Source organism: Dermochelys coriacea, chromosome 1 (genome assembly GCF_009764565.3).
Source record: "Dermochelys coriacea isolate rDerCor1 chromosome 1, rDerCor1.pri.v4, whole genome shotgun sequence".
Taxonomy (NCBI): Eukaryota; Metazoa; Chordata; order Testudines; family Dermochelyidae; genus Dermochelys; species Dermochelys coriacea.
The window spans coordinates 210435259-210449921 of record NC_050068.2 but is presented as its reverse complement, the minus strand read 5'-3'; the positions used below and the strand labels follow the sequence as shown (position 1 = coordinate 210449921).

Sequence of the window (14663 nt, the reverse complement as noted above, 5' to 3'; positions counted from 1 at the left end):
AGCAGACATCATACTTCTCAAAGGTGCTCCTAAAATGTCAAATACTGGATACGACATCTCTTCAATAACAGAAGGCAAGTTCAAAGTAGATGCCATTCAATCTACCAACTCATGGAATTGAAATTCATCCTCTGAAGGAGACAAAGCAGAAACAATGCTCATATTTTCAACAGATTACAACTCTGGTGGATTTGCAGTTGGAGCCAGATGTTCCAGGAGGGGAACCAATTTCTCTTCTTCCTCAGAGGATGTGTCTGGCACTATTGTTTGGGCTGCCGATGGATCTGAGGACATTGGATCCGAAAAGATCACTTTGACTGGATCCTTTTCAGCTAGAGCCTCACCACCCAACCCATACTGTATATGATCCAGAAAACCACAAAACACCTCTTCAGGTGGGGCACAGTAAGGCCACGTTGCCCAGGACTGTCAATCTCTCCAATAATCGGGAAACATATCTATAAAATAAGGATATACAAACTGTCCATAAGATTACAGGAAAACAGTTCTAGGTGAAACAAACAGACTGCTCAGGTCTTCTAAATCCATCTTGATCCTCTTGTAACTGTAGGACTGATTTCAGAGCCGCAATGGATCTTACCAGGGATAATAGCACTGTGGGGCAGGGAGGGGCATAGAAGAGAAATGAAAGGTAAAAAAGGTCTGTCTGGTGACCCAGCAGGAGTCTTAGAAGGAAGAGGAGAAAGACTGTTCTGGGGGTGGGGTGGGGGGGGTGAAAACAAAAAAAACCCCACACAACACACACACACACACACACACACACACACACACACACACACACACACACCTCAAAATATCCTCTCTCCTACCTGCTTCTCAAGAGTAGGGGATTTAGATCTTGCAACCATCAAGATCCTTTTCTTCCCATCCCCAAGTGATCTCTCACTCATACCAGACAAAATGATCTGATGCAGCACGGTGAAACGTTCTCTTTGGAGCCAACATCAGTACTGGGGTTAATAAAAACATATGCATCACTGGATCTGGGGAAAATTTTCTGTCTGTAATCCTGGACTTGAACGTAGATTGCGGAACCACCTCAGTTCTTATAGCCACAACTGAAGAAAACAGATTTGAATCTTAAAGATCCAACCAACCTGATCCATGGAATCTGGCACTGCTAACATTGGCCATTTTCTACCTAGCCTCCTTCGGAATGGAAATTAGTCAGGACAGCTTTAATATAGGTTCCTTAGCTGCAGTCTGAACAGATGCCTTAGCAGCTTTCACAGAAGGATCCGTGTCACAGGGTACTCCACTCACCATAGGTGGCACCTTCTGCAGGCTGCTCTGGGGAATAGCTCTCTTCCAGGTCCAACGCCTCCCCTTGTGGTCTCTTAAGCCATCATCTTCTCTCTCTCTATGGCTCCTCTCTCACTCCAGAACCTGCAGCTTCGTCTTTGTAACTTGGCCCGCTGGCCAAGTCACTGTGGGGTTTTCCCTTTCTGGGCTAGTTTCACTAGACCCGCTGTCCAGGCACTGCCATTCTGTCAGTGGCTGGTAGGGGAATCCAGGCATGCCCACTACTCTGGGTTCCAACCCAGGAACCCTACAATATGCAGCCACGGTCTGTGCAGTCCCCAACCTTGCTGCTCTCTCTCTGCTCCCTACCCACTTCCCACATGCTCTCTTCTCCACTATTCTCTTTTCTGGGTACACTCTTCCCTCAGGCCAGCCTCCCAAGGTCCTACTCTTTCTCTGGGTTCCCTCCTTTCCCCTCTAATGCAGAATGGCTACAGACTTCTTCACTGCCTCCATTTCTGCTGCCAGCTTCCTGGCTTTATACTAGCCCAGACCACACTTGCTCAGCTGAGCTTCATCTTCCAATCAGGGGTTTCTTCTCCAGTCTCAGCCCCTCATTTGTGGCCTATCACACTAATGGGCCCTTTCCTAGCTTCCTCTCTCTTTCAGGGCTGGTGTGGATTTCAACACCCCATCACAATTTTTATGAAGCAACTCCAGATTGTGGAACTTTAACAAAATCAGACAAAAGGATCCCCAACCACTTCTTAGCCTCTCCTTATGTGTGCTGCATGCAAAGAGCCAACAGATGGAACACCAAGAAGAGTGGCTTTCTCTGAGACATCTCACAGGGCCATCAGATATCAGGAAGACCATTAGGCAGGAAGCAAAATCTCCTGAAGTCTGCTTTTTTCCCCAGATCTGCCATCCCACAGAACCCAATCAAAAAAATCTAACTACTCTAACATTACAACTGACAAGGCACCAAGGTAGAAAAAAACAAAACAAAAAAACCCCTGGATCTGAAGGTTTGGAGCAATTCACTTCCGTCTGGTGCTTGCAGTTGGGAAGGAATTGAGATGGTGAAGGGTGCAGTGCCCCTTTACTTAGCCTTGAACTCAGAATGTTCGCAGACACTGAGGAGATGGGCAGGAGGGAGTGCATGTGGGCTCCAATAGGCATTGCTTGGAAAAGGTTCCACTATTAGGCAGCACTGATCAGCACATTACCCACAAATGGGAATATACAGAGCTACCTGAAGAATCCCAATTTATCCTGCTAGTTTATGAAAGTCTCCTTACTACATGTCCATAGAGCCATACTATAGGTTTCATTCACCATTGAAAAGGCTAGCCATACCCCTTTTCTGTTTAGACCAGTGTCTGAATGAGACTTCCTTGTAGAGGACAGCCCCTATTCACAATTTCAGGGGATTAACTTTTCTTTTTCAAGTATTTGTTTTCAAAGTCCAAGCAGCCAGTCTGAGCCTGCTGGGTCTGAAAGCAAAACAAGGTCTTAAGTCAGAAGATAGATTCCATAGGACAGAGTATCAGTAGACTGGATGTTAGACTGATTGGACCTGAAAAAAATCCAAGGCCTCCTGGGTCAGCAAAGGGTGTTCAATATCACTAAAGCCCTTTCTATACCTTTTGGATGGCCTTGTGGCCAGGACAGAGCAAAAACACATTCAACAACCTGGATGGCCATGTCTGAGACAGGCTCTCCTATTGCATCATTTTCTCCTGGAAGGGTACTAGATAGCAATCTGGGAGGCTTTGTATTGGTCTGGGGAGCAAAAAGCTCTATTGTGTCCCAATTCTTGAACCTAGGGCTGCAGACACCTATGAGTGACCACTTCACTTGCTGTATTCTCTGGGGACTGAGCCAGTCCACTGCACTGTTTGACCTTCTCTTTACATGTAAAACTTTAAATGCGATTTTTCCACCAATATAAATAAAGATCTGAACCTGATGCTATGAGAATTTAGAACAGATAGTTTGAAGAAACAGACTCCCCAGCTGGTCAAGCTGGCCTCCATCTCAAATTACCACTCTGGAAACTCACTGATAGGAAAACAATTGGAGAATCTGCTGTCCTAGTTTCCACCAAATTAAGTTAGCCTTATCTTGCCAGTAACGGCCAGAAATGGTTCCACTTACATCTTCCAGTCTACATTGTGGAGGCATCATATGGATGTGTGGACCTAGACTTGATAAACCTATTTTCCTATGAATTAGAGGCTCATAGATAGATGATCTAACAATGGCAGCCCATCTAACATGCCCAACATTTCTGGTTTTGGGGAGCTCACTTGCAAAGTACTAGCCTTACCTTGTTGCTGCTGGCAAGTTTGGAGATGGCATTGCACACTTCTTGGGCGAGGCGATAGTCTTCAATTACCTTCTCATCTAGCCCAGTTTTCACCAGAACATCCAGGTTACTGCCCACAATCTCTGGCTTTCCCCTGAGTGTCAGTGGTTAGGGGGAAATGCATGCGATTAGGTAGGGTTGCTCTTGAAAGCTTACATCAAATATGTGAAAACAGCCAAAGTTTTCCCTGGGGGCACAAAGTAGAGGAGGGACTTGAGCCTGAAGAAACACCTGCCAACTAACCCAGCTGAGACAGTAAACCAAATTCCAGGGAGGTGGGTATTACAAATGCTGTGGTGGGGGGCCAGCAGCATTGAAACTAAGTAAACTGGACAATACATTGCTATAGCTGAAACAATGTTGCAAACCTCTTCTCCCCCTCAAGAGCAGAGAAGATTTTTGGGGTAATGAAGGGAGAAGAGGCAGCAGCTGACATCATTTTTACAGGAGGAGAACAGAGTCCAGCGGCTCAGGGTAGTTCTGCTCCCTCCTCCGAAAAAAAAAAAAAATGGGCCAGTCTGCTTCGCAAATGCTGCTGAAAGTTACCCTAGGGCTGCGCAGCAGTAATATCTTTGAGGATCTATACTTAACACTTGTGACATGATCTGGCTGCAGCCCCACGGGTGAAGGGTGCACCCCATGGACCTCACTGGGGATTCTCCCATCTCTAACATCAAGAGTTCTGGAAACTCCCACTAGGTGGATTACGGACTGATGCAGTAGTGGATGTGAGGACCAGTGGGGGGGAAGGTATGTGCTCTCACAGGTCACTAGGTTGGGAGATAAAGAACTGAAATCCCCACGTCCCAAAATGTAAAGCCATCTCCTCCCCTGACCAAAGTGGGGACGAAAAGATACATCTCATCTGCAATGCCAAAGCCTTCAAATACCCCTATTCAGTAGCTTCCCCCATCTGTAGAATGCAGCTGTGACTAGGTACCCAGAACTGTAGTACAATATACCATAAAAGGGAAGGTAGCCTAGCTTAGGCCACAGGGAATTCAGTATCAAGTTAACAACCTAGAGAACCTGGGGCTGGTGGGACACAGTATTTCCATGTCTAATTCAAGTATTCATTTCTGAATGATCCATCTCTGCAGAAATCAGGGACCTTGCCACAGAATCTAGAGCCAGATGCTGCAGTCCACAAAAGCGTTGTATATAAATCAACTCTGGGGAGACTCCTTGCTTTCATGGGATCAGTACTGATACAGAAAGACCTGAACTATGGGCTCACCGTGCCATCATCCCCAGCAGCATGACAGCAGCACGGCGCTCCAGTGACAAACACTGTGATTTCTCAGTGAACTGCTCCCAGAGCAAGTGGACCACAAGTGGCTTTATTTCATCTTTCTGCACAAACTCTGAGATCTGGAGAGAAAGGGGACAATATTAACCAGGGATGCAAGAATACAGCAAGTGGGACATGTTTCACGCCCTCATGAGGGGATCTTATTGGGATGGCTAGATTACTGTGATGTGATGGGGTATACAAACCCTACACTGGACAACAAGGGAGCTTCCCAAATGACCACAGCCTAAAGGCCCCTCCCTGAGGGAAGGGAGAGACAGATTCTGATGCACACTAAGGGTATGTATATTCTACATGCTGGATTGCCAGGCAGTGATTGATCCAACGGGGGTCGATTTATCGCATCTAGTCTAGACGCGATAAATTGATCCCCGAGTGCTCTTCCGTCAAGTCCTGTATTCCACCGCCGTGAGGGGCGCAGGCGGAGTCAATGGGGAAGTGGCAGCAGTCGACTCACCGCAGTGAAGACACCACAGTAAGTAGATCTAAATAAGTCTACTTCAGCTATGTTATTCATGTAGCTGAAGTTGTGCAACTTAGATCAATCCCCCCCCAGTGTAGACCAGGCCTAAGAGGGAATTATTCCTGTCTATTTCTTATTAACTCAGTTTAATTGGGTTAATTCCCCTTACTTTTTGTTCATGAACTACCCAGGAAGGAAAAAAAAAAAAAGAGAGACATTAAAGCGGCCTGGCCAGAGGGCCAAGGAAGAGGCAGGTCACCACAGAGGCAGAACAGCCTTTGGCAGGATACACCCAGTGGGGAGAAAACTGCTATGCCAACCCCAGCCACAAGGAGGCATCAGCAGCAAGTCAAACCCTTCACAGTGAGCAAAACAAAGGCTCAAAATCTTGGACAGAATCTGATACAGGGTGGGACTAGTACTTACTATTTCCCCCAAGCACTGAATGGTCCCGAGTGATGCATCTACCATGAGGAGGGAAAGAGACCGCACCAGACTCTCCGCCCTGGCCCTGTACAGGAGATAAGCAAACAAAAGGTGATTTACATGCAGCTACCTCCCAGATCCAAATCCCACACACAGCAATCCAGTCTGAAATGTAGCGTGCATGTATTCCCTTCCCCCAGCAGGATACATAAACATCTGGGAATAGAGCAGTAGTTCCCAAACTGGGGTTTGTGAACCCCTGGGGGTTCACAAAATGTTACAGGGGGTTCTCAGGAAAAAATTCCTTAATGGTGGGCAGAGCTGTCCCTAGGGCAGGTGCGGGGCCAGCAGCCCCGAGCCCCTGGACTTCCAAGAGTATCCATCACACTGAGGAGATTTAAACTTCAAGACTCCTTATAAGAAATGGAAAGGGAGGTGGATATTTGCTGTTTTTAAAATGATGAACAAGTTTAAGCTTTGTTGTAATGTACATTGTTTGCCTGAACTGCTCAAGACCTGAATGTTTGTGAAGGAGGAACTCTGAGTTGGCTTCCTAAATACCTTCATGCTGTTTCACATCTGATACTCCTTGATGAAATATAGGAGCCTTGTTTTATATCAGACGTATTCAAAGTGATACAAGCTACGAAAGTGAGATCTTGGAAGAGTGTTGCAGTTTTCATAATTAAATAAAATACTGTAATGATAAATAATTACTAATAAATAGCGTATAATAAGCTTGTCATAAAAACAAATCTTATATGTGCAAGATCAATGCTTTTATAGTTTATATTCAGGTAAAGAAGAAAATCCCTGGAAATACTCATTTTTAGGAGGGGGTTTGCAAGACTTGGACATTTTAGAGAAAGGGGTTCACAGATTGTTAAAGTTGGGAACCACTGGAATAGGGGACCAAGAGCTGCTCACCTGAAAGCCACTCTCAGAACAGAGACAACCACCACAACAGTAAGGTTTAAAACAAAACAAAAACAAAACCGCATCGGGGAACATGCAGTGATCTCATGAGGATGGGGCAAATACATCTGTTTTAGGTCCCATGGGAATGGAAAGATGTCCAGCAGCACAGTGCATCCTAGAATCGCACAAGTGTATGTAATGACTCAGAAGGAAGAGCATCTTTACTGACAGCCTGCCAGGAGTTCTGGACCTTCCACTTGCCCTCAGCCAGGTGGGGACATGACTGGGGGCTGGTCTGACCCAGCTCCGGCCAGGGAGGGGGCAGCTTAGAGCCGCAACCCAGCCACGATAAGCGTTGGGCAGGCAGCTGCAGTGGACCCTACATCTGCCATGGGTGGGGGACCTGAGCATCCCCTAGGCCTCTGTCCCTGCCCCCCAGATCCCCTGCTCAGGGCAGCTGGAGGGTCTGTGCCACAGTTCCTCACAGCTGCCCGCCTGGTTCTTACCCTCAGAGCCCTGCACAGATACAAAATTTGTATCCTCATCTGCACAGCTATCTGCAGAAATGGTCCATGGATATAAAGCGGATACCTGCTGATTTGCCAGGCTCTACTTACCGACTCATTGTGACCAAAAGCACCACTGCATTCACAGTCTACACACTACTGTAATAATCTTTGTACAAAGTATGCTTTGGGAAGTATCATTTGAAATATAAACTTTGTTCAACACCATGGTGAAATGTATGTAGCAATATTATTTTTAAAGTCATGAATGATGTTCAAAACCACACAGCTATATCCTGAACAAAGTAGTGTGCATTAACCTGAATTTACATACAAGTAGTAAACAGGGTCCTTGAGAGAGAAGAGATGGCAAGAGACAAAGCAAATGTGCATTTCAGCAAACATAAGTGAGAAGAAAGAACATGGAGCTTCCTTCACTACCAGACTCCAGGTTGCCTTCTTTACTGTTTGAATAACCTTTGTTTTGAGGGGTAATCCTCAGAAGAATCCACTTCAAAGGTTAACTGGACGATAAAAGAAAGGGGGCAGAAAACCCTAAGCTCTCTCTTTCACCTAACAAAACAAAGAAAGCAACCCATGACTATGTGGGGAAATCCTGACCTGAGAATTTGGTCACCCATGCTGCTAGGAACACGTGGTAAGGGAATTATCTTGAAACAAGACTAGCTTGTTAAGTTTTAGCTACTAGGAAGTGTTTTAATCTTTATTTCTCTTGTAACCATTTCTGACTTGAATACTTCGTATCTGAATTCACTTAAAATTAGGGCTGTCAATTAATTGCAGTTAACTCACGTGATTAACTCAAAAAAATTAATTCCAATTAATCGCAGTTTTACTGTCACTGTTAAATAGAACACCAATTGAAATGTATTAAATATTTTGGGATGTTTTCTATATTTTCATATATATAGTATTGTGTGTTATAACTGAAATCAAAGCATGTATTATTTTTGATTACAAATATTTGCACTGTAAAAATGATAAAATAGTATTTCAATTCTCTTCAGAGAAGTACTGTAGAGCAATCTATTTGTCATGAAAGTGCAACTTACAAATGTATATATATATATATATAATTTTTAAATATAACTGCACTCAAAACAAAACAGTGTAAAACTTTAGAGTCTACAAGTCCATTCGGTGTTTCTTCTTGTTCAGACAAATCGCTAAGACAAACAAATTTGTTTAAATTTATGGGAGAAAATGCTGCCTTCTTGTTTATAATGCCACCAGAAACTGAGAACAGACATTTGCATGGCACTTTTGTAGCTGGCAATGCCAGGTACTTACATGCCAGATATCCTAAACATTTGTATGCCCCTTCATGCTTCGGTCACATTCCCGAGAACAGGCTTCCACACTAGTGATGCTCATTTTAAAAAAGTGTAAATTAAATTTGTGACTGGACTCCTTTGGGGGAGAATTGTATGTCCCCTGCTCTGCTTTACTCTATATGGCAGAATGCAGGTAACTCCTTACTTAACGTCATCTTGGTTAATGTTGTTTTGTTGCTGATCAATTCGACAACATGCTCATTTAAAGCTGCACAATGCTCCCTTATAATGTTGTTTGGCAGCCGCCTGCTTTGTCCACTGCTTGCAGAAAGAGCAGCCCAGTGGAGCTAGCTGGTGGGGGCTTGGAACCAGAGTAGACCAGCAGCCACCGCATCAGTTCCCCTAAGCTCCCTGTGTGGCAGCTACCCAGCAGGCTATCAAGTGCTGGGCAGTTCAGCTGTCCCTCCCACACTGCCATGTGCTGCTCCTGCCCTCTGCCTTGGAGCTGTTCCCGGGAGCTTCCTGCTTGCTGGGGGGGAGGGAGGTGGGAAGAGAGGAGGGGGAGGGGAAGGGCTAATGTCAGGGTATCCCTCTCCCTTTATCCCCCCCACCCCTGCATCTCCACAGAGCGGGGGGGGGGGGGAAGACACGATAGGGCTCAGGACAGAGGGAGCTTCCTTGCTGGCAGCAGCTGCCAGCAGTTGCCGTCTCAACTTTCTGATCTACTTAAAAAGTCAATGTACTAGAATGGGGTCAGTGTACTTAAAGGAGCAATGCCTCCCTCCCTCTCCCTCACACACTCACAGTGTCTGTCTCTCTCTTCCCTCCATTCGTGCTGCCTTGTAGAGTGTGAGGCTACATTAACAATGTCTTAACCCTTGAGGGCTCAGCTGAGTGCTAGTTCGTCATTTAGCAGTAAGGGATTCCCTGGGAAATATCCCACCCTCAGACTCCACCACCTCAACCAAGCTTCACAATCATCCTAACCCCCGCATTTACATTAATTCTTATGGGGAAATTGGATTCGCTTAATATCATTCCACTTAAAGTAGGATTTTTAAGGAACATAACTACAATGTTAAGCGAGGCGTTACTGTATTTCATGTTATAGTAGTCTCGATGATGACCCAGCACATATTGTTCATTTTAAGAACACTTTCACTGCAGATTTCACAAAACGCAAAGATACCAATGTGAGATTTCTAAAGACAGATACAGCACTCGACCCAAGGTTTAAGAATCTGAAGTGCCGTCCAAAATCTGAGAGGGACAGGTGTGAAGCATGCTTTCAGAAGTCTTAAAAGAGCAACATTCTGATGTGGAAACTACAGAACCTGAACCACCAAAAAAGAAAATCAACCTTCTGCTGGTGGCATGACTCAGATAAGGAAAATGAACGTGCATCGGTCCACACTGCTTTGTATTATCTAGCAGAACCCATCATCAGTATGGACGCATGTCACCTGGAATGGTGGTTGAAGCATGAAGGGACATATGAATCTTTAGTGCATCTAGCACGTAAATATCTTGCGACGCTGGCTACAACAGTACCATGAGAATGCCTGTTCTCACTTTCAGGGGACGCTGTAAACAGAGCGGGCAGCATTATCTTGTTCAGCATTCAGAACAAGAAGTAGGACTGAGTGGACTTATAAGCTCTAAAGTTTTAGTTTTGTTTGAGTGCAGTTATGCTAAAAAAAAAAAAATCTATATTTGTAAATTACACTTTCACCACAAAGACTGCGCAACTGTACTTGTATGAGAATTGAAAATACCATTTTTTAGCATTTTTACAGTTCAAATATTTGTAATAAAAAACAAACACCGATTTCAGTTACAAATCAATACAATATATGAAAATGTAGAAAAACATCCAAAATATTTAATTTCAATTGATATTCTATTGTTTAACAGTGGGATTTAAACTTCGATTAATCACGATTAATTTTTTTTTTAATTAATTGCGTGAGTTAACTGCAATTAATTGGCAGCCCTAGTTGTAATTGAAATCAATATATTTGAAAAGGTAGAAAACATCCAAAAATATTTAAATAAACGGTATTCTATTATTGTTTAACAATGTGATTTATCATGCAATTTTTTTAATCACTTGACAGCTCTACTTAAAATCCTATCTTCCTTAATCTAAATCAACCCAGTGTTTTGTAACTCCAGTTAAAGTAGCAAACTTTTACAGGGGCAACGGTCCTTTAATATCTGAACTGCGCAGGAGAGGGCTAATACAATCTAACATCAGCACAGCCAGGCAGTCAAAAGGAAGATTTAGACCTAGAGCTGGATTCTCACCACACTGTCAGTGAAGTCTCACTACTATGGTATGGTGCAATACAAGCAGAGACAGGGTTGAAGAAAAGGGATATAAAGTGTTTTACCTCTATAGGTATTGGTATCAATATGGCCCCAGGACAAGAAACTAGTTAGCTCAGAAAAGCTACCTGTGTAGTGCAGAACACACATTTTCAGGACTGGGAGTGGGTTGGGAACATCTGGCAAGTAGTAACCAATGCTGGTGGAAGCCAGTGTGTGACTAGAGTGTTGCTGACTGGCTGCTGGACCAGGGCTGCAGCTATATACAGACACACAGGGTATGACATTGGCCCACCTTGATAGCTACAATAGCAAAGCATTGCAAGGCACTCAAGGTTGCAGGGCAGGCAATGACAACCCCTCAGTGGTCTGGATTGCATCCTGGAATTTCACTCAGCCACCCCACACCCTGCAGCTCACCACCACCACTAGCATTTCAGTTCAGTATGAATTTGACCACTGTCCACATTCCATTTCCAACAGCACCTCCTGATTTGGGGGTTCCATACCTTTCCGAGTCCCCGCTGGGGCTCAGATAGAGCCTCCTGTAGGCGCTTAGCACGGTTTCTCTAATACCTGGCTCCTTAGACCATATAAGAGGAAGCATCCTTTGGACTCCATGCAGTGCCTGGGGGACCCCAAACTGCGAGACTGTCACAAAGAACTCAATGGCCTCCTGCACCACTGGGGGAAGTAGGGAGAGACAAGTCAGTTCAGCTTTACACAATCCTGGCCAGAGACATCATTAAGAAATAAATCATGCACCCATTGTTCTTCCAGCAAACCCATAACACATAAACAAAAGACACCCCCTTCTCTCCCCATACACACTATTGTCCCCTCCCCGTGGAGCAGAGAGAGGTGGCTGCTACAGCGCTTTCAGCAGTGTCCAAACAGTGGCCCAAAAAGATGTTAAACCCACCCCTCCAAAACAAAAACAAACCCTGTATTTGATTATGAATTGAGAACATGTTTCCAGAGCCACGCCTGAAATTTTTGAACAAAAGCATTTTGAAACAGATCACTTTTTTTCGTAGCAAGTGATTTAAAACAGCTGCCATTTCTTCCCTACTGCAGCTACTCAGCAGCATGCCTGCCAGCCACACACTGTTGTGCAAGAAAATGGTATAACTGATCCAATTGCTCCATAGTCTCTTTCATATCAGGCTACAGGAGCCCCAGGCAGAGTACAATAAGAGCTTGACTGGCTCCATCAGAGACTGGGGAGCAAAGATGGTTCCTGTGGCCCCCTGCTGCTGCCCAGCAAACCAGAAGAAAGGGGAGTGGTGGGGGGGGAGAAAAGGATGATTTAAAGAAGGAAGAAGCTGCGAACCAAGTATTTACAGCTTTCTGATTCTCCTCCCCGCCTCTTACAAGGTTTGAGGCAGCCTGAGGTCTGTTCCAACTTGAACCAGCTGGCTATTGCTCCCAGAGGCCATACACCAGCTGTGATTAGCCACAGCATAGCATGGACCACCAGCCATTCTCCTTGATCTTCGGCACAACTGGGATCTCTGCAGTGTGGCAACATAGAAGCTAGCTATGCTAGCGCTTGGTGTACATCAGGGAAATCCCCTGCAGCTCTCTTGTTGGGTGTGTCCACTACTTGACCACCACCCAAGCAGAAAAGGAAAACAGAGCAGAGAATCTGCCCCAAAGAATTGATTGTGACCACTTGACATTTTGAAATATCTTCAGCAGTTAGGCTGAATCCTCTACAGTTACCTAAAAAGCTTGTTGAGGCTTTTAGATACCAGAGGAAGCCCTTCTCTCCCCCACACAAGACTGCACTTTCCCCAAGATAACCCTCTTGACTGGTACTGTGAGCTTAGTGTAAACAAGGTAGGCAAACCCCCAAGGCACCTGTCCAGGCTACTCCAGTCCCGGCCTCTCCCATATAGCCAAAACAGCTCTCATACACCAAGCTTAGGACCCGGGAAATCTTAATGGGTAGGATGATTTATGTCTACCCCACCTACCAGAGACAGAGCTTTCATACATCATCCTGCTGACCATGCTCAAGGCTTCAGTGATTTTCATAGAGAAGCTATGGGCATCTTGCAGATACTGCACCAGCATCTCCTGCTTAACCAGCTCAGGTGGTGGCTGCTCCTCTATTACAGGGTCTTCATCCCCACTGCTATGCAAAGGATGTTGGATATTGTTTTCCAGGTGGGAATCTACACAGCAAAAATAGTGATCCATAAACAATGCTGCGGGCCATGAGAAACTGCTCTTTGCCCTCTCTCCCTTCACCCCGGTGACATAAAACCAAGAGCCCCTCTCCGAACAACGCAAACATCAGCTCAGCCAGGTAGTCAAAAGGGAGATTCAGACCTAGAGCTGGATTCTCACCCCAGTCAGTGAAGTCTCACTATTATGGTATGGTGCAATACAAGCAAAGACAGGGTTGAAGAAAAGGGATAAAGTGTTTCACCTCTATAGTATTGGAATCAATATGGCCCCAGGACAAGAAAGTAGCAGACTCAAAAAAGCTACCTGTGTAGAGGGTCCTCAGAATGCCCAGGATCATGGTTTCCTTGTCACCCTCCAACCCTGAACTGCTAGCGAAGGGCTCCGTCTCCTGGAAGTGGCACACAGCCATCTGTGTTAGACGGATAGCATCTCTGGACAGAGAGAGGATACATAATAAGAAATCATCCACTAGATGGGGAGAGTATGTCAGTGAAGAAATCCACCACTCAGCTTTGTCCCTGGACCTGTGGGACAGTGGCTCCGGTTAGCACCTCCAGCCTAGTGTATAGAGCAAAGCTCTTTCCACACAAGTCTTCAATCTCCCACATGGTGTTACCCCTTTCCCAGGGCTCAGGCCTCACCTAACGATAGGATTACAGATTGAGGTTCCTAGGGTAACCCTCTTCCCCAGAGTGAAGGCCCCACCCACTCAACTGGGGCCCATTGGAGGGTCCCCCACTCACTTGTAATTTAGCTTCCTTAGCAACTGGATGATACGCTCAGCCGTATTCAGTGCAGTCTCCTCAACCTCTAGTGTCTCTTCCTCCTCGTCTCCTTGCAATGGGTGAAGGAGCTGATGTATGGTGGCCCTAAGCTCTGGCTGCATGGCCTCCCACTCCTCCTCTGGGGTAATTAGTGCAGCTATGAAAAGAGGGTAGAGGAAGGGAATGATACAGATATCCAGACCCATTATCCTAAATGGAGGGAAAACAGCTTAGACAGAGGGGGTTGGGGTCCTGCACTCCCCTCTCTAGATCCCCAAGGCTAGATCCACTCCCTTTGTTTACCCCTCCTAATCCTCCCTCTCCCTATGGAAAGCTTCTGATGGTCTGGGCCATGCTCTAAGGCAGTGGTTCTTAACCTGGGGTGCATGCACCCCCTGGGGGTGCGAGACATGCCAGGTTTTTTTTTTTTTTTTTTTTTTTAAAGAAGATAAATCATCGAAAACACAAATTAAGCACAGGCAGGCAAGTACAACTACGTTGTTTAATCAAACCTATGTATTTATTAACATTATACATTTAACAATTACTGTAATATACAAACAAAAAATATATCTAGGTTTAAAGAACTGACCTACTTCAATGATTTTTGATAAGGGGTGCAAGAACATATTTTGAGAACCAAAGGGGTGCAGGCTGCAATAAAGGTCAAGAACCACTGCTCTAAGGCCACAGAATGTCAAATGGATAAGAGATTGGGGCAAGGCCAGTGGTGAGCTGGAGCCCGTTCACTAGAACTGGTTGTTAAATTTAGAAGCCTTTAGAACCGGTTGTTCTGCGGAGCTTCTAAATTTAACCAGCCA

At 45.2% G+C, this 14663-nt stretch overlaps 1 protein-coding gene across 5 annotated transcripts in view; it reads right to left on the bottom strand.

Annotated features, from left to right (window-relative positions):
• The window catches only part of NCAPD2 (non-SMC condensin I complex subunit D2), a 57728-nt gene that overhangs the window by 32205 nt on the left and 10860 nt on the right, over positions 1–14663 (bottom strand). For all 5 annotated transcript variants that reach the window (XM_038381720.1, XM_043501080.1, XM_043501091.1 and 2 more), the window contains 7 exons: positions 13822–13999; positions 13382–13509; positions 12862–13062; positions 11392–11566; positions 5836–5920; positions 4872–5005; positions 3596–3728 (listed from right to left, as the gene is read on the bottom strand). In XM_038381720.1, coding sequence (XP_038237648.1) covers positions 3596–3728; positions 4872–5005; positions 5836–5920; positions 11392–11566; positions 12862–13062; positions 13382–13509; positions 13822–13999 — 1034 coding nt within the window. The remainder of the gene's footprint in view (positions 1–3595; positions 3729–4871; positions 5006–5835; positions 5921–11391; positions 11567–12861; positions 13063–13381; positions 13510–13821; positions 14000–14663) is intronic.